This window comes from Pelophylax lessonae, assembly GCF_965119305.1.
Source record: "Pelophylax lessonae genome assembly, chromosome: 6".
Lineage (NCBI taxonomy): Eukaryota > Metazoa > Chordata > Amphibia > Anura > Ranidae > Pelophylax > Pelophylax lessonae.
In genome coordinates, this window is record NC_138773.1 from 135,594,266 (window position 1) to 135,614,635 (window position 20,370).

At 44.8% G+C, this 20,370-nt stretch overlaps 1 protein-coding gene across 1 annotated transcript in view; it reads right to left on the reverse strand.

The window, feature by feature from the left end:
- The window catches only part of SNX29 (sorting nexin 29), a gene marked incomplete at its 3' end in the record, with an annotated part of 1,499,164 nt that overhangs the window by 448,288 nt on the left and 1,030,506 nt on the right, over window positions 1-20,370 (reverse strand). Inside the window, exons 12-13 of the mRNA XM_082261720.1 lie at window positions 9,509-9,612; window positions 1,288-1,404 (exon numbers count right to left, since the gene is read on the reverse strand). Of these exons, the coding sequence (XP_082117846.1) occupies window positions 1,288-1,404; window positions 9,509-9,612 (221 nt within the window). The remainder of the gene's footprint in view (window positions 1-1,287; window positions 1,405-9,508; window positions 9,613-20,370) is intronic.

Below are 20,370 nucleotides of genomic sequence, written 5' to 3' on the forward strand. Positions count from 1 at the left end.
GTGCTCCACTAATAACTGAATATTAAAAGTGCTCGTGCTCAATCCAGGTGAAGTGGTGCTCCCCTCTCAGCTCCCCACTCACCAGAAGTTGGATGTAAAAACGCCTTATCAGTAGATAAAATGGAGTAGACCCCTCACTGGATCGCCAACAGGAGCAAGGTATCGCACCACAAGCCTCTCACTCTATCTCCAGGTTATGTTCTCACGATTCATAAAAAGAAAGGGCCATCATCGTGCAGTATATAAGACTTGTTTATTCACACGCAAAACAAATAACACTTACACTGTACAGGGAAATATTTCGCCTTGTGCAAACCCGCGGGATGCCAAACAAATGGCCGTGCGTTCCACCCGCGTAACCGGAAGCCGGAAGTGGTTGCAAATATTTCCCTGTACAGTGTAAGTGTTATTTGTTTTGCGTGTGAATAAACAAGTCTTATATACTGCACGATGATGGCCCTTTCTTTTTATGAATCGTGAGAACATAACCTGGAGATAGAGTGAGAGGCTTGTGGTGCGATACCTTGCTCCTGTTGGCGATCCAGTGAGGGGTCTACTCCATTTTATCTACTGATAAGGCGTTTTTACATCCAACTTCTGGTGAGTGGGGAGCTGAGAGGGCTGCGTGGATTGTTCAGGCTATCCAATGGGCTTATAGAGCAAAGGGCTTGGCTCCTCCAGAGGCGATTACAGCTCACTCTACAAGAAGCGTCGCTACGTCTTGGGCAGCTTCCAAACACGTCGCGCCTGACGTGATCTGCAAAGCAGCATCCTGGTCATCTGTTAATACCTTCCTTTCCCATTATTGTATTGAACCTGCTGCTCTATCTTCCGTTAATTTTGGCGTTCAAGTCTTGTCAGTTGACAGTGCCAATTAAAGTTTTCTTTGTTCAGCATCTTCCCACCCGGGAGTGTATAGCGAGTTATTTCCCGAACGTATGCCGCCATGGAGTCTGTCAGGAAAACGGAAAATTGATATCAAATACTTACCGTAATTTTCCTTTCCTGATGGACTCCATGGCAGCAGGAGTCCCCTCCCAATTCCTGAGTAGGCTAGTTACAGAACACTGATGCTGAAAGGGAGCAAAGATTTATGGGAGTGGGGTCCTATGAGGTAGGAGAGGAGGCGGGGCCTACCCGAACGTATGCTGCCATGGAGTCCATCAGGAAAGGAAAATTACGGTAAGTATTTGATATCAATTTTCCGTTTTACACTTAAATCAGTGCTACAAAAAATAAATAAATAAAAAAAAACAATATATATATATATATATATATATATATTACCGGTCCTCTTAAATCGATGAGTTCTTGTCTCATTTGCAACACCAGTGCTTCTTTTGTAAGGAGTGAACGGTGAAGCCTTTCATTAAATTCTATCAACTCTCCGTGCATTTCTGCCACCTGTACATAAAAACAGCATACCTTTTTGATAAACATAAACAAAATGAAGAGTTATAGCATTTTAAAGCTTTTAAACATTGATATAATTTGTATTCTATAAACTTAGATATATTCAGCGCTGAACTCCAAGTCACAAATAGATCAGCAGTTGTACACTCAAGGGCAATCTTGAAAACCTTCAAAAACAATATAAAAACAAAGTGCAGCGCAATATTAATAGTCTGTTTGATATTGGTAGTGCATAAACCGCATCACTCTAAGTTATACAAAATTCACATATCCACACAGGTGCAGATGATTTCAATGGCAGAGTGCAGGATAGTGTGGACAGTCTTTCTTATAATAATAAGAGACCCAAGTGCTGGCAGTTGTATCATGCAAAAAAGATTCCAAGTGCTCGTCTCCCACCACCACAGCTCTCTCTGCCTCTCACCTCTAAGACAAGACCCCACAGGGTTACCCAGCATAACCGCAGATATTAGCACTGGATTCTCCTCCTCTCCTGGAGCGTTCCACACGAACTTCCTCCACAGTAAGTCATAAAAAAAGGAAGGGCAAGATCGAATGCTCTCTGTTTGATATGGACTTTTATTTAACAATAGAGAGACAATTGAGTACTGTCCGTGATACTTTTTTTATTTGCACTAACATTTTTCGTTTTGAATCATGTCAATGAAAACCTTTCCTATAGATCTTGCATGAATGTTGCCTAATACCACATCATCTGTTATTAGCGCAAAATAGCAGAATACACCAAACCATGCTGTCACCTTAAGAAGAACCCTCTCTGGTAGTCTTTAATAGATACAGTGGTAGGACAATGTTCCAAACCTATCTTTACCCTCTACTCTCAGCTCAATCTACAACTGACTTTGATATATCATTAAAACTTCTTAAAGACTTGGCCCAAAGATTTTTCAGATGACAACTTGATGGAGAAACTCCTTGAAATCATTATCGGAGAGGTACAGCGAGAGACTCAATTCAAATTGATTCACAGAGCCTTCACTCCATCTCTGATAGATAAATCAAATCCTTTGATATCCCTCTTCTCGTGGTGTGGCTCCCATCGTCTAACATTAGCTCACTTTTGGAACTGCAATGCTATCACAATATATTGTAATCAAGTACTGAGATATATCTTCCCAGTCACATCTATTTCGTTTAGCAAGGATCCTATGCTATGCATTGTTAATACGTTGCACAGTCCTCCACCACCTTGCCACCCCCTGGTAAAATTCTCCCTCAATGGGTATCCATATGTCTAACGACTGCTCCCAGAGTTCTTCTTAAAGGCTAAGTTCACTTTTTTTTTCTTCTAAAATCTAGCTCCTCTAGCTCCTCTAGGTACCAATATACCATTAATGTACATCAGTTGCAGAAAAATAAAAGCTTTCTTTGATTTTCAGAACAAGGCCTTGCCTTAGACATTGATATGTTCCATAGAAAGCTTCAGAGACTTCCTGGTATGTAGATTTGGGACATAAGAGCCAGCAAGACACAGGAAGCAGTATAACAGCTGACCTCATTAGCACACACACCCTGCACCCATTAACTAGGTTGAGGGGATGCATGCATTTTCCTCGTTGTTAATGTAAGCTGCTATAGGCCCGCGGGCCACAGGTTGGACACCCCTGATGTAGTAGGAAGAAAAAAATAGTTCTGGTGAGCTCCTGCCTGCTACACCCAGGTGGTGTAATTATTCCATGGGCTGTAGACATTTTTGACCTTCCTCTGTTTACACCCCTGCACTGAATTTTAGAAGGACTATCTTTCTGTCACTGTAGATCATTTCTACTCGTGTTTTATTTGGAACGGATTTAATTCAGCCAACCAGATTTTAATTATTCAGATGTAGCCTGGTCGCAGGGCTGGTATTGTTCAAACTGTTGTTTGTTATTAAATTTCTGCAAAGACGGTGACTTTGAATCATGGGAGATGTAGTTCCAGGAGGAGCCAGGACCATAGACTGCTATGTAAGGAGACTCTTCTCCCAGAGAGCAATGTGACTCGCGGAGCCTGCTGGGAGTGCCTTTATAAAGGGGGGCGGGATCCAATTTCGCTCTCTTGCCTCGAGGACATTGCACTGTAAAGAAGGGGAAGCGCTGCTGCGGTTTGCAGAGAAGCAGGCCGGACGCCTAGTGGTGGACACCAGAGCTGAGGCTGGCGGTGTGCGCGCGCGGAGGAGACTCGGTAGTGTAACCGAGCGGAAGGTCGTTTGACAGGCCGAGGGATTCGCTAAGCGGAGCCTGGTTGCAGCGGAGAGCGGAGTTCCCGGTTTGGGTGAGAGATATCCAGTACCTGCATCTACATCAATCACAGCCCTAGACTGAGTCAGGGCAGGACTGCCAAACTGTTTGAATAAGAAGGCCATACTGAGTTTTAGAAATACCACTGGACACTGTAGTTACATATTGAGCGTAGTGGGTGAATTAGGCCTTAAGCCCTCTGTTCAGTCCTAGGCTGTTAGCCTGTCAAGAAGCATTCCGATCTGTTTTACATTCATCTCTGTGGATTACAATTATTGACTACTTTGGGGATCACAGTTCATCATCACCTTTATTTGGATTATAATTACTTTCCCTGGATTGATTGGGGATTCCTTGCCGTTGAAGACTAGTGAGGTCTCACTCTCCAGGAGACTCTTGAAGTTCCGTATAAAGGGGGCCCTTGTTAATACACAGTGCACTTTGATAACTGAGCTAGTATTGTTATACTGTTTGTTCTATGATATTCACTAAGTGTAGTCAATCTTAATTTGCGGTCACTCTCTATATAAACTAAAATATTCTGTGTGTTCTTATTGTTGCTGAACGCAGTCCTCTAGCATATTTATGTACTCATTTACATATATATGTGTGATCTGTGTTCCAGATCCTGAGTGCTGAACTCTATTTAAATCCTTGGTTGGGAACTCAGGATCTACCTCATTGGCAACCTTTACATTATCTCTGATTCTGTTTGTATACTCTTGTTTTATTTCAAATCTAAAAGCAGTAAATTTGTTCTTTCACTGCAATACTTGTGGTCTTAATCATATATCATGACAGAACAAATAGTGTCAGTTGGGTCAGAGCAGGCTCAGGGTGAAAGAAGTGAAGAGGATACACCTGCATTAAGCCACTCCCCTGGGAGCAGGGCTACACAGATTTTAGGCTTGCAAGGCTTTTAGGCTCAAGTTTACGTAAATTTAGTTAATCCCTGAATTTTTCAGTTTACCTTGGTCTCAGGCCTTGCATATATATGTGTTCACACATTCTGGGTTTGTTGCACGTATTTTGTTTGTTTTTATATAGGATTTACATGCACATCTTTCAATATGTTTTTTAGGATTACCTTATATTTTCTATATTAATGATATTTAGCGCTGCATGTTTTGATTCATACCCCTAATGTATGCAAGGGCCTGCCTGATTGGATACAGAGTGAATGGATAGATAGGTGGGTATTCTTATCCCAAATTTTTGGTAAAGCTAAAGGAAATTGTACAATCAACCAGATTTTATAGTGTATGGCCACCTTCATGTGAAAAATGCAGTAAGAACAAGTGAAAAATGCAGTAACACGCGCGCACAGTGAAAAAACGTGCAACCTGCCAAATTGTCCCATGAGCTACTTTGCCACATGTAGCACAGCCCATTGAAATCAATGGACTGCCCTAAACGCATGCTCCCACTACACTAAGGTGTCCTTTTATGAAACGGAGATGAGCAGTGATCCTGCTGATCACAGCTCATTTCCGATCATTCTCAGTTTATGAAACAGAAATGATCGCAGGAGAACATGTTCTCCGCTGATCATCTCTTCACACGTGAATCTGTCATTGACAGACACAGAAATGGCCAGGCTATGAAGCTGCGATCCCTGCACTTCACTGGCGATCTGGGTCAGAATTCACACTCCTGGGTTCACCAGCCTGGAGCTTGTGAAGCGGGGAGTGAAGACAGAATCGGGGGAGAACTGAGGGGGAAAAAGGAAGATTATCGACTTCCTTCTTCCTCGTTCAGACCCCCCAACACAGTAATCATGTCCCCCTGCCATATTTATGTATATATATACATGTATATATATACACACATACACGTAGATATCTATTTAATGTGTATATATATATATACAATGTATGTGTGTGTGTATTCAGTGTATATATATATATATATATTTATGTAAGGGGACTATTATTTATAACCTCCTGTACTCAGCAGTGATAATTTATCTCTGCTTGTTAAAGCGCGCGAGGGATTTTCATACTACTGTAATCTCGCTTTGTCTCACGAGATTACAGATGCTCCATTGACTTCTACACAGATCTCCGAGAAAACTGTTCTCCTCTGATCACCCTGGGCGAACTGAAGTTCTCCGATTCATAAAATGGGTGCCAGATGTGATCATTTTCCCCGGAGAACTGTAGAGAAGCCAACGGAGAAAAAAATTCACCCGTTCATAAAAGGACACCTAAGTGTGAATGGGGCCAGAAAGTTAAATTAGTTTGTTTACACAAGAACAATGGGGCTGCATGCACATCTGTGCATTTCTGAGCGCATGGCAAACCACACAGAAATTGTGCGCTTTGCCTTGCATTTTAGAAACGCTCTGCAAATGCACTACAGAGCACAGTAAAAACGCACCATGCTCTGCTCTAAATAAAAAGTTCTGGAATCTCTTTAAGAGTTGTTTTACATTGTTGTGCATAGGGCAGCCTATTCAAGCGAATGGGCTGCCCTATGGGTGATGAGTGAAAACTCTCTAAAACGTCTAAGAAAATGCATACAGGAATGTGAGTTCCCACTACACAGAGATGTGAATGGGGCTTGTCAGCTGAGTGTCTCCATCCACTCCCTCTTATGTACTTGTATAAAGCTAGGCATACACTATGCAATCTGATCGTACAATTTCCTTTAGATCTACCATTAAATATGTAGTGCAAGGTCCTGCCTGATTGGATACAGAGTGAATGGATAGATAGGTGGGGCCACTTATTCCATAGTTCTGGTAAATCTGTGATACATACAAAAAAAAAAATGGCACAGAGATTGTACAATCAGGTTGTATAGTGTATGGCCAGCTTTATACAAGTACATAGGAGGGAGTGGAAAGAGACACTGTCAGGCCCTGTTCACATCTCTAAGTACTGAGAACTCACATTCCTGTATTTTTTGGGGGGTGTTTTTGAGCATTTTTGCTCATAATACATAGGGCAGCACATTCATATATGTTGCGCTATGCTCAACAATCACCCCAAAGAAGTTCCAGAACTTTTTTTTAGAATGGAGTGTGGTGTATTTTTTACCATGCTTTTTGGTGGCTTTGCAGTGCGTTTCTGAAACTCAAGGCAAAGGTGTGCATTTTCTGTGTGATTTGCCATGTGTTCAGAAACACACAGATGTGAATGGAGCTTCACTGTTCTTGTGTAAACACGCCAATTTCCCTTTCAGGCCCCATGCACGCTCAGGGTAGTGGGAGTGCACGTTTTTTGGCTCTTTTTTCCTGTGATGTTGATTTCAATGGGCTGCACTACACGTAGCAAAGTAGCTCATTGCAGGTTGCTCATTTTTTACCATGCATTTTGCTGCATTTTTCGCTCGCTTTTTCAAGTGGCAAAATGTGTGTTTGCTTCTGTGTTTGGTGTGCCGTTAACCATTAATGGCACTGAAAGCCCAACTAGTTATTTTAGGTTTATAAAGGTGGTCACACAATATACAATCTTATTGCACAATCTCTGTATGATGCCCTTTTGATTCACCAAAACTATATAATAGGAGGTTACACCATCTATCCAATCACTCTGTATCCAATCAGGCAAGCCAGGCCCATGCAATACATAGTTTAATTCACATAGGCTGTTATCTGAGGCTGTCATATCATAGGCTGTGTATTTAATGAGAACAGTATTTATTCAATGCATTTGGAAAACGTGCGCCTGATGAGGGGTGGTAGCGATCTGCTGGAAGGGGGGATGGCAAATGCAGGGTGTGTGCTAATGGGGTCAGCTGGTAAACTCCTTCCTGTGTCACATCCTAAGGTCTGTCCAGAAAGTAGTGGAGACAGTTTTTTTTTTTTTTTTTTTTTTTTAATACAGCCAGCTGGACGCAGAGGTGTCCAGAGGAGAGTTTTTATTTTTCTGCAAAATAAGTACATTAATTGTATATTAGTACAATTTTGAAAAAAAAAAAAATGTAAATTTATCCTTTAAAGCCTGGACCTCGCTTTCTGCCCAGTTACAGCAGGATTTGAAATCTTTGCTGTAATGTATGTTGAAAAGTTAGACACTATACTCTAAAGCTTTGGACCTACTGAACTCTTTTTTGCCAGATGGAAGATTTTTTTGGAACATTCCTTTTCATCCTCAGAAATATCCCTTTTTATGAAGCCATTTCAATATACAGAATGGTATGCAAAAGCCAGTCTCATACATTTTTTTGGTAGGTTAAAAATCACAGAAATCACTTGACCCATTGAGCTGCCTGATAGCGCAACTAGTTAGTGCTGTTCTAGTTTCCCTCTGCCTGCCTTTGTTATCTCTTTAGGTGGTCCTTCACACATATGTATACAGTACTTAAAGAGATTGTTAAGGTAAATAAAAAAAACAAAAAAAAACAAACATCTCTATACTTACCTGCTCTACACAATGCAATTGCAGACTGGCCCCTAACTTCCTCTTGGCGGGTCTCCTTAGCGCTCCTGGCCCCTCCTCTATGTCCAGTGCCCCAACGGGAAGCAGTTTCCCATGGGGGCACTCATCCATGCTTGCTCCTGAGCCCCGCTGCTGCGCCCATTGACACAGCCCCACTCCCTCATCACTGGCTTTCCCTGACCGCAACAGGAGCCAACGGCTCCTGGTGCATCAGCAAAGCCAGTGAGCCCCCCGGAAGTGAGGGAAGAGAAGAGCTGCAGACATGCACAGTGCTGGATCGAATAAGAACTCAGTTAAGTAAAAAGGGGGGATTCTGATGCCTAAACATTTTTTACCTTAATGCGAGGAATGCATTAAGGTGAAAAATGTTTAGGCTTTGGAACCACTTTAAAGCCATTATATAGTTTGAAATAATTGGTTCTACTCTGTATGTGGGTCAGATTTCATCCACAGTTTGTTTTTTGTCTTTCTATACCAGTGGTCTCCAAACTGCGGCCCTTTGCTTGCTTTTTTTTTTTAGGTCCTTGGGGCACTCTGATACAAGACACTATTCTGACATTGACATTGACAATGGAGCACCATTTCTCCCACTGACACCATTAATGGAGCACTATTCCGCCCTATGATACAAGCAGTGGAACACTTTTCCTCCCCCTAACACCAAATGTGGCAATGTTTACTCCCAGGAAAATTTCAGCTCCCACTGTCCAAAGTCTGGCTCTCCCAGAGTCTGAAGGACAAAAAACAGGCCCTTTGTTTAGAATGTTTGGAGAACCCTGTTCTATACAAATACATGGGAGTTAAAGATTGGATGTATGTCCTTTTTAGCATTGGCACAACCTTTTTTTTCTGTTCTATTAATGTTTTCTTTCATTGTGATGTCATGCTTTTTTAGCTATTTATACCTTTCATCTCTGCTTTAGTCTTTTCTAAAACATTTAGGCTGGGTTCACACCTCCGTGCAGAGCAGCTCGCAGCAGGGGTCTGGTGCGTCCCTGTTCACTGTTTCAGGACCGATTTTGATCCAAATTTGTGGCTGAAATCGGACCTGAAATGGACCAGGAGACGCACAAGACTCCTGTGCAATTTACTCCGCAGTCGTCCCCGGAGCTGTGTGATCCAGCTCCATTAAGAGCCAGTCACAGGCTCCTGACATGCGATCTGAATGTGGGGAAACTGATGCACAGGTTGTTGTTCAACAATGCTGGAAAATTTCTGTGGGTGAGACTGAGAGCGAAAATGTCACATTCTGGTGGCAGGATCTAAAACTGCCACTGTTCTAAATGCACCTAAATAGAGTAAACCTAGGGAATCTACCTCCATATCAGCCAAGATCGCTATTAAGTGCATGTATAAATAAGTTTGTGTGTATAAATAAGGGGGTGTGAGTATACATATATATATATAAATCATACAGTATATACTGTACCAGCATGTTACACTGATACAAGGGTAAATAAGCTGAATTACCTCTATTAATTTTCGTTCATATGAACTGGCTAATTCATCACGATCCACCACTGGCTTTACTTCTGGAATGATTTCTCCATCGATTTTTCGAAGGTTTGGGATTGCTGTTTAAGAAAGAGATGTGCCGTTGTTACAGATCTGCTTTTAAACAAGGCAAACAATCTTTTGCATATCATAGTAATTAAAGGCATTGAAAGTCTTCCTACCTGTACCTTGTGAATTTCACCTGCATAATATGCATTGATTATATAGTTTCATGGTGTCATTTGTTGCTCTTTATGCAAAGCCTATAGAAGAGTAAATCTTCAATTTCCTGTGTCAGCCGTTTCTGTTTATGTTCAAACCTGAGGCATGCCACATGGCACTGCACAGGTAATGCATGATCTCTTTCTGCAGTGTGCAAAGAAAGTGGGTGTTGGGCGCTTCTAACCAAACAAGGGGAGGGGGGGATCCACCGCAATAAGAGGGCGCAGGGGATGTCTCCTGGTTCTTGATGTGAACTGTCCAAGGTGGCCGGGTACAAGGCAGCACTGGCGGGAAAACTCCGGGAATTCCGCTGGCAGAAGTGAGAGGAAAAACAGGCGCCACTGTATTAAGCCGAAAAGTTTTATTGCACACAATCACATAGTAACTTACACAGAGGTAAAAGCCAGTCCATGTAGCAACACCTCCAGCCGCACGATCCGGCCGTCCACCGGCCCGGAAGTGACGTCGTAGGAAGCTGGTCCGAGGAGGTGGTTTCGCCAGAAGCCGCAATGGAGCGCAGGCTACCTGAAATGACGCAACGGGTTTCGGAGCATGCGTACTCGGCTCCTTCTTCAAGCGTGAGAGGCCGCCACCTGCAGTCTGATTTATGTAGGGCAGCCTACGATCGGTGGACGGCCGGATCGTGCGGCTGGAGGTGTTGCTACATGGACTGGCTTTTACCTCTGTGTAAGTTACTATGTGATTGTGTGCAATAAAACTTTTCGGCTTAATACAGTGGCGCCTGTTTTTCCTCTCTCTTTCTGCAGTGTGAGAACTGCATTTTCCTGTAAAGAAACTATATATCCCACAATCCCTTGGTCTCTCAGTATAGTCTTAGTGCCGGTCAGAGTTGAACAGTAAGTAGATATGACACAGACACAAACAGGATCAACATTCACAGATACACAGAGAGCTCACTGATTTAGCTGAAAGATGTATTTTTATTACATCAGCATTCCCATATCTGTGATGTGACACAGAGAAGATGGCAACTTATGCTATAAGGTAAACCAAAGTTTCCTAATCAGAAAATCAGTGCAGATTTATGCTCATGTGCATTGCACTGCTGCAAATGAAACAGCAATACCAGAGTTGCCGTGGCGATTTGGCAAATGCGTGCACATGGCAATTGGCGTGCACACTTAGTGCCCAGCAGCCTATTTAAAGGGATGTGTCACTGGGAGAAGCTGCTGAATGGTCTTCAGATTTGTACATGTGTCCTGAAACCTGATGTGGTGCAGTTGCCTACCCATGTATGATTTTGCCCCTGCTGTCTGCTTCACCCTTGCTCATCTGGTTACTCTGACCTTGTTTATTGAACTTATTTCTGCCTGCTGATTCTGTACTGCTTCTGTCAAGCTGCTATTGACCTTGGCCTGAATACTGTTCAAGTTATTATGTAAAAAAAAAAAAAAAAAAAAAAAGAACAAGCAAATAGAATCTCTGTTGTCACAGGCTGACAAGTGTATATTAGGGATGAAGTTCAAATTTGGGTCAAACTTTTATTCACAGTGAAATTCCAGGATTAACACTTGCAAATGTTGGGAGGTTTTAGGCACGTGGGGATTGCTCTTGGCACATTCCATACCAGTGCCTTCATTCAAACTGTACAAAAAATTAGGGCAATCTATAATACGTTTTGGTATCTATTAACCTCAGATGCTAAGATTCTTAAACATATCCAGCCCTATACTGAAATAACTTTCAAACGCGCCAAATCTTTGAGAGACAGTCTTGTCAAAAGTCACTACTCCACGAGAAACTCCAAGACAGGCAAGCCCACAGGCACCTAAGCCTGTGGGAAATGAAATTTTTGTTCACAAATTGCAGAAGGTCCCAACGTATCTTTACAAAACAATTCTATATGGAATCCAAAATTTAGAATTACATGTCAAACAATAGGTGTTGTCTATCTCAGTGGTTCTCAAATCCGGTCCTCGGGACCCACCAACAGGCCAGGTTTGCAAGATAACTAAATTACATCACAGGTGATCTCATTTGCTTCTCAGTGATTGCAGTATTCTAGTCTGCATCCCCCAAGGTAATACTTAAAATTTGGCCTGTTAGTGGGTCCCAAGGACCGGATTTGAGAACCACTGGTCTATCTAATGAAATGTAAATGCAACGCTTTCTATGTAGGAAAAACAAAAAGACCCTTTTTTAACAGGATTAGGGATCGTGTTGTATTAGTAAAAGCGAAAAAGATGGAAACACCAATCATTAGACATATGGGGCTTTATCATCAATTTGATCTTAAATATATGAAATTTTTTGCTCTTGATCATGTCCCAGCCCATGAGGGAGGAGGGGACCAGCTAAGTAGGGAAATCAGAAACACACACACAAACTTTCATGGATAAATATGTTAGACTGTCCAGTGTTCATTACAGTTTAAAGCGACTCTTTATTCATTTTCTTCATCTTTCCATCTATTAAATCCTCTGCCCTTGTTGTTTTAACTTTGGATAGTAAAACTATTTTGTTTCTGCCAGTAAATACCTTCTACAGCCCACTTCCTCTTTCTTGTCTAGCCTAGGCTAATGACATCATGCACAGCTCTCTCTCTAACTCGTGAGAGTTTGCCAGCAGGGGAGGGAAGAATGAGTCATAGGAGAGTAAATGAGAGGAGCTGCAGAGCTGGAGGGGGCTGGATGAGGACGGAGATAACAAGAGACTGCAGAGATTCATTCATCACAAGAGGAGAAATGTGCAGGCAAGCAGATGTGTGAGTGTGTGTCTGTCTGTATATATATGTGTGTGTCTGTGTACTGTGTATGCATGTACGTTTATTCAGTGCCTTGCGAAAGTATTCGGCCCCCTTGAACTTTGCGACCTTTTGCCACATTTCAGGCTTCAAACATAAAGATATAAAACTGTAATTTTTTGTGAAGAATCAACAACAAGTGGGACACAATAATGAAGTGGAACGGAATTTATTGGATATTTCAAACTTTGTTAACAAATAAAAAACTGAAAAATTGGACGTGCAAAATTATTCAGCCCCTTTACTTTCAGTGCAGCAAACTCTCTCCAGAAGTTCAGTGAGGATCTCTGAATGATCCAATGTTGACCTAAATGACTAATGATGATAAATAGAATCCACCTGTGTGTAATCAAGTCTCTGTATAAATGCACCTGCACTGTGATAGTCTCAGAGGTCCGTTTAAAGCGCAGAGAGCATCATGAAGAACAAGGAACACACCAGGCAGGTCCGAGATACTTTTGTGGAGAAGTTTAAAGCCGGATTTGGATACAAAAAGATTTCCCAAGCTTTAAACATCCCAAGGAGCACTGTGCAAGCGATAATATTGAAATGGAAGGAGTATCAGACCACTGCAAATCTACGAAGACCTGGCCGTCCCTCTAAACTTTCAGCTCATACAAGGGGAAGACTGATCAGAGATCCAGCCAAGAGGCCCATGATCACTCTGGATGAACTGCAGAGATCTACAGCTGAGGTAGGAGACTCTGTTCATAGGACAACAATCAGTCGTATACTGCACAAATCTGGCCTTTATGGAAGAGTGGCGAGAAGAAAGCCATTTCTTAAAGATATCCATAAAAAGTGTCGTTTAAAGCTTGCCACAAGTCACCTGGGAGACACACCAAACATGTGGAAGAAGGTGCTCTGGTCAGATGAAACCAAAATCAAACTTTTTGGCAACAATGCAAAATGTTATGTTTGGCGTAAAAGCAACACAGCTCATCACCCTGAACACACCATCCCCACTGTCAAACATGGTGGTGGCAGCATCATGGTTTGGGCCTGCTTTTCTTCAGCAGGGACAGGGAAGATGGTTAAAATTGATGGGAAGATGGATGGAGCCAAATACACGACCATTCTGGAAGAAAACCTGATGGAGTCTGCAAAAGACCTGAGACTGGGACGGAGATTTGTCTTCCAACAAGACAATGATCCAAAACATAAAGCAAAATCTACAATGGAATGGTTCACAAATAAACATATCCAGGTGTTAGAATGGCCAAGTCAAAGTCCAGACCTGAATCCAATCGAGAATCTGTGGAAAGAACTGAAAACTGCTGTTCACAAACGCTCTCCAACCAACCTCACTGAGCTCGAGCTGTTTTGCAAGGAGGAATGGGCAAAAATTTCAGTCTCTCGATGTGCAAAACTGATAGAGACATACCCAAAGCGACTTACAGCTGTAATCGCAGCAAAAGGTGGCGCTACAAAATATTAACTTAAGGGGGCTGAATAATTTTGCACGCCCAATTTTTCAGTTTTTTATTTGTTACAAAAGTTTGAAATATCCAATAAATTTCGTTCCACTTCATGATTGTGTCCCACTTGTTGTTGATTCTTCACAAAAAATTACAGTTTTATATCTTTATGTTTGAAGCCTGAAATGTGGCAAAAGGTCGAAAAGTTCAATGGGGCGAATACTTTCGCAAGGCACTGTATATATAAATATAAATATGTGTCTGTGTATATCCAGGAAGTGAACAGTCAGCAGCTTCAGCTGCCCACAGTTAAAATGGTTGCAGCCAGACTTAGTGGAAGGAGACTTCTGCAGCATATCTGGCAAGTACAGAATCACAGTATATATATAAAATAATATGCAAAGTGGTTGGAGGAAAGCTTCAGAATGGCAAAGATGTTTGTATTAGAAATTATGTAAACAGACTGCAGTTTCTCTTTAAAATTCTGATGTTGGTCACACTTCAATTCACTGGAGAGTTGCAAGATTCAAACTTGTGTAGCACCCTTCAAGGTAAGTGCTAGGTAAAGTATAGTGGGCCTTGTCTGCATATCAGCAGGGCCATGATTTTTCAGCTGGGCTGTCATGTCTCCCAGGTGTGGCGGTTGAGATTGGGGAGTCCCCCCACTGTGCTCCATGAGACGGTTCTCATTTGGCAGTGGAGGAAACCCAGCCAATGGCAAACGGCGGCTCGGCTCCCAGGTCAGTAACTCAGCGGCGGCTCGGCTCCCGGCTTCAGTAACTCAGCTGCCGCTCAGCTCCCGGCTTTAGTAACTCAGTGGCAGCTCGGCTCCCGGCTTCAGTAACTCAGCGGCGGCTCGGCTCCTGGCTTCAGTTCAGCAGCGTCTCCTGGATTAAGCGGCGGGCGGCTTCTTCCCGCTGTCGGAGTCCCGGTGACCGGCGGCGCGTCTCCTTCCGCTCCCGTCTCCTCCTCGGCCAATGGCAAGGGGTTTGCCTTGGGGCCAATCAGGAAGCGCGTATCGGACGCGCTTCCTGATTGGCCAGGAGGAGGATCGGTGTGGCAATAGCAAATTTTCATTCGCTATTGTCACACAATGGGTGGGCTCAGGGCGCACTGCTCTGCGCCCCGGCTCCACCCTTTGCATCGCCCTATTAGAGCCTCTGGCTCTAATCAGGAGTTAAAAAAAAAACATTGAGCTCCATGCGTCTGGCGCCCTGCATGTAGATTAGGGGGCCGGACGCATGGATGGGGGGGCGGCGGCCCTGCGCCCCTAACGAGCCGGCCGCCACTGCCCTGAAGCATAGAGGGGGTGCCTAGTGAGAGGACCCTGAAGTGTAGAGGGGGCGCCTAGTGAGAGGACGCTGAAGTACAGAGGGGGCACCAGCGGTTGGGCCCTGAAGTGTTAAAAGTGTACAGCGTGCAGTGTTGAGAGTTGCAGCAGCAGAAGCAGTGTTCGGGACTTTTGAGCCAACCAGAGTGTCAGAAGTCAGTTCTCAGTACAGTCCGGGACTTTTGAGCTAACCAGAGTGTCAGAAGTCAAGTTCAAGTACAGTACAGCAAGTCAGTGTTTTTCAAGCGCCAGCAAGCGTTGGTTGACATCCAGCCGGCGTCAAGACAGCGCTGAAAGGCATTTTTCTCCAAAGTGTCCCATTTGTACCTAGTTGAGCCAGATGAGTATGCCACTCATTCCCTTCTCCCATCCCCAATATCAAATAAACAAAACAAACCAAAGATTCCAGATTTAAGTCAAGGACCAATCTCACACTTGGGTATTCAGCTTAAATGGGCTGAAGGTGTCACCAGTAACCATGGCAGACCCACATCAAGCCCAATGCCTGGAAATCCTGCTACACTTGCAAATGTTAGTTTTGCATTCAGTGAAATTTTGCCACTCATCCATTACACCAGGGGTGTTGCTAGGTAGGAAAAATACCAGGGGCTTCAGCACCAAGGTAAACACGGATTTTTGTAAAATCTTACCGTAAAATCCTTTTCTCTTAGCTCATTGACAGACGTAGTCCTCGGTGATTCAACACCCTCGGGTTATGCTGCCCTCCACAGGAGTAGGACTAGACAGGAAAGAAAATACTCTGGCCACACCCTAGGGGCAGTCCCCGAGGGTATATCCTCTCTCCCTCTGCTACAGCAAATCAGTTATGTCACAAAGCAGTGTTTAGAGAATTTAACCCAACCCAACTACAAAACAGAGGGGCGGGTACTACGTCTGTCAATGAGCTAAGAGAAAAGGATTTTACAAAAATCCGTTTTTCTCTGTCGCTCATTGACAGACGTAGTCCTCGGTGATTCAACACCCTCGGGACGTCCCAAAGCAGTACCACAAATGAGGGGTGGGAAAATGGAAATCAAATCCAATCTAGAAGGCCCAACCGGTGCCAACTAGAAGTTTACAATGCTCATCCTCAGTGATGAGACTCAACAGAAATTTTTCAACAGAAAAAAACCCTCGAGGTAGACCACCGGTCTCCTCAAATTGCGGCCTGCAAAACCTTGCGGCCAAATGAGGCATCCGCCGATGCCATCACATCAATCTTGTAAAATTTTGTAAAGGTATGTACCGACGACCAGGTGGCCGCCTTACATACCTGGACCACTGACGCCTGATGGAGGAAGGCCCAGGAAGTACTGAGCGCTCGAGTGGAGTGCGCCCTAACAGGGAACGGAGGATTCCGACCCTTAATAGAATAAGCCTGTACCACCGTCTGTCTGATCCATTTGGAGATAGTTGCGGCAGATGCAGGCAACCCCTTTCTGGGGCCATCCGGGATCACAAAAAGTGAATCCGTCTTACGGAACGATTCCGTCGCCTTCAGGTATACCCTGATTGCCCGAACCACATCCAAGGAATGCAACGCATGTTCCAGATGAGGATTGGGCTGAGGACACAAGGAAGGTAGTACAATATCTTCATTCAGATGAAAATCTGAAACCACCTTTGGAAGAAAGGATGGCTTAGGATGAAGCACTACCTTATCCCTATGAATCACTAAGTATGGGGACTGGCATGATAATGCAGCCAGTTCTGACATCCTGCGTGCAGACGTGATAGCCACCAAGAAGGCTATCTTCTGGGATAAAGTAAGCAAGGGAATCTCCCTGATGTTTTCAAAGGGAGATTTCTGTAGAACCGACAAAACCAAATTAAGATCCCAGGGCGGTAAGGGCGCGCGGACTGGGGGAGCCAGGTGCCGCACCCCCTGGGTGAAATTCCACACCAAGGATTTAGTAGCTAAAGGCTTCTGAAAGAAGATTGCTAATGCTGAAACTTGACCCTTGATGGTGCTCAAGGCTACTTTCTGCTCAACCCCTTTTTGCAGAAAGGCCAATATTCGGGTCACCGAATAGGTACGTGGAGGAATAGCTAAAGATTCGCGCCACGCGATATAAGTCTTCCATGTGCAATAATAGACCTTGCTGGAAGTCGCTTTCCTTGCTTTAATAAGGGTAGGAATAACTGAAGCTGACAACCCTCTGTCCTTCAGTACCTGGGTCTCAATGGCCAGGCCATTAAAACCAGCGACTGTAAAGCACGATGGAAGATTGGTCCTTGAGACCGCAGACACTCCCTGAGACGAAGTTCCCAAGGAACGTCCGCGACTCGCATGTCCAAGTCGGGTATATCGGCTTGACGAGGCCAGCCTAGAATTTCTAGGACCACTGGCGCTGACTGGATCTGAACCAGGCGGCCCTAGAGCTATCTGGCCCCGACCATCCGACAAAGTCTGATCGTTCTCCGTTCCCACACATTTATCAGACACCTGATAATTATCAGGGACCGAAGTCACCCGGCTAGAGGCTTCTTGGTCTGTCTGTTCAACCGGATCCGATTCTTGTGGGGAACTGAGACTAATCTTTGGAAAAGGTAAAGAAAAAGATCTGTTCAGGGAACGGTAACTACCGCTCCCTGTAGTACTTAAATGTTGGAAGGGAAGAATCGCACCGGTAGCAGTGGTCGATGCTCGATCTAATGCCCTGAATACCGGTGAAAACGTCCCCCCACCCTCAAGCCGGGTGGGGGCGCACCTTCAGGCTGTGTAATCCTTTGCTTCAGGTTTGGCTGAGTCGGTCTTTTGTTTGTCCGACCAGCCCTTCTTGAACCCTCCTGGAGGAGCCTTGCCCTTCCCGCTTGCAGCAGTCGGGCGCACAAACTCTTTATGGGCGGTAAAGAAAGGTCCCCGCTTGTTATGAGGTCCTTTAGCTTTAGCAGCCTGTGGCAAGAAAGTGCTCTTGCCCCCAGTGGCATCCTTAATGATCTCATCTAGGGTGGCCCCAAATAGGCGATTCCCCTGAAAGGGGAGATTTGTCAAGGTCTTTTTGGAACCTAGGTCTGCTGACCAGCATTTTAACCACAGCACACGTCTGAGGATTACTGCTGACATAGATGCATGCCCTAATAGGGGGGTAGCATCCAAGGCTGCGTCACAGACGAACTGTAGTCCTTGTATGATCTGTTCCATCAATTCAGATGTTCCCTGGGGGATATCTTTCCTCTTCAGGTCCTGGCGCACCAATCTCGCCCATTCCGTTAGTGTCTGGGAAACTAGACCAATGACAATTACTGGTCTAAAGGCTGACCCTATCAGGGAAAAGATAGTGCGGGACTCCGCTTCTACCTTCCGATCCACCGGGTCCTTAAAGGACGAAGTGTCCTCCACTGGAATAACCGTGGCTTTATTCAGTCTGGAAATAGGTGGATCCACCACTGGTGGTACCGTCCATTTCTTAATGAGGGATTCCTCAAACGGATAGCGTCTAGCAATACGCTTGGAAATAGTAAAGGTAAGTTTAGAATGCTCCCATTCTTCTTTAATTTTATTACCAAAACACTTGGGTACAGGAAAAACCTTCACCGTTTTGGTGGGTTTGTTAGTACCAAAGGGAATCTCTGTTTCAGTTGCCTCTGCCGGTAAAACCTCAAGTCTTAAGGTTTCCCGAACCGCCACAACTAGTGCGTCCACCAATGCTTCTTCCCGAATTATGGCGGAAGCATGAACGTCCTCCTCACTGTCTGAAGGAACTTTACCTGAGACAACAGCCCTTGCAGAGGGACCTGCAGCTGCAATGACCATCTCAGAATCCGAGTCTGAAGTGTCGGATGATATAGGGGTAGGCGGGGGTCGCTTTCTTGACCCCCGTTCCTGACAGGCCGTCTCCACCGGAGCCACCAAAGACTCCAAAACTGCTGTAAATGCATCTATACTCTGTGCACCGGCGGGTCCCGCAGCACCCTCGAGGGAAACAGGTGGGGTTACCTGTGTGGCAGGGTCCATGATAATTCCAGTTACTACCCGGAAAACAATCAATCCAAAAAAAAATATAAACTTTTTTTTTTTTTTTTTTCTTTTTCAGACCCCCAGCGCCACAAAGCCCCTCAATGTTACCTGCTTAGGGACCCCTATCGAGCGAGAGAGAGAGAGATAGACCCCTAGGCTCACCACTTGATGCTCAGAGTTTACTGCAACTTGTCTCAGCACTGTCTAGAACAGACAGGAAGTCTCTTGGCTGGCTGCCCGGGAAGAAAGGAGGCGGCTCCGCCCCTCTGTACGCCTTCCGGCGCCTCCCCTAGGTCCACGAGGTTTTTGAGTCACCTCAAACATGGCCGCCCCCATGCTGGAGACACGAGGCTACGCCAAAATGGCGGCCTCGTACGATCTACCAAACAATGGCGGGGCCAGGATATCGGCGTGACTGCAGAGTATCTCGGCATCAATAAACCTCTCTCTACATGGTGATCTGCGTGGCCGGCGGTACCGGACCCTGGCGGACCGCGTGGCCGTCGGGAGGCATGCTTTTGCTGGAGGAATGACCTGTAAAGCAGTATACATGTCCTGTGGCTTCTGACAGGTAGGATACCATATCTATCACAGTAAGATTCTAGTACTGCCACTGATTACAATCATTTAAACATGCTTGCAATTAGATTGTCAGCTCCCAAACCAAGCCTCCTGGCTTTTTGTACACAAAAATCACACTCAAATAGGAGAATCTGTGCCATGTTATAGGATAGAGGGGAACCCATCCTTACCATACAGAGAGGGGCCCGCGTTCACCACAAGACCCGTCAGGGGAAAGGGGGGAACATACTACTCACCATACCGGAACCAGGCGGGCGCCAACTCCTGACAGTACCCCTCTCCACCGGGGTGGGAGGGCTATCGACCAATACGGACGCCGTGACTCATGGTCTTTGGCGTTTCAGCGAGACGTTTAACTCGCAGGGTCAGTCCCCGTCCAGTGGAACTATGTCGCGGCCGACCCAGCGCGGAGCTATGGCCTGCACGCGCTCGCAGGCTGAACTGGGGTGACCACTGGATCTCAACATCCAGCCCGTCGCCCAGTTCAGCTTTCTTGCTTGAAGATCTCACAGGAACACTGGAGAAAAAAGCTGTCTAAAAAAAAATCTTTCTAAGAAAAAA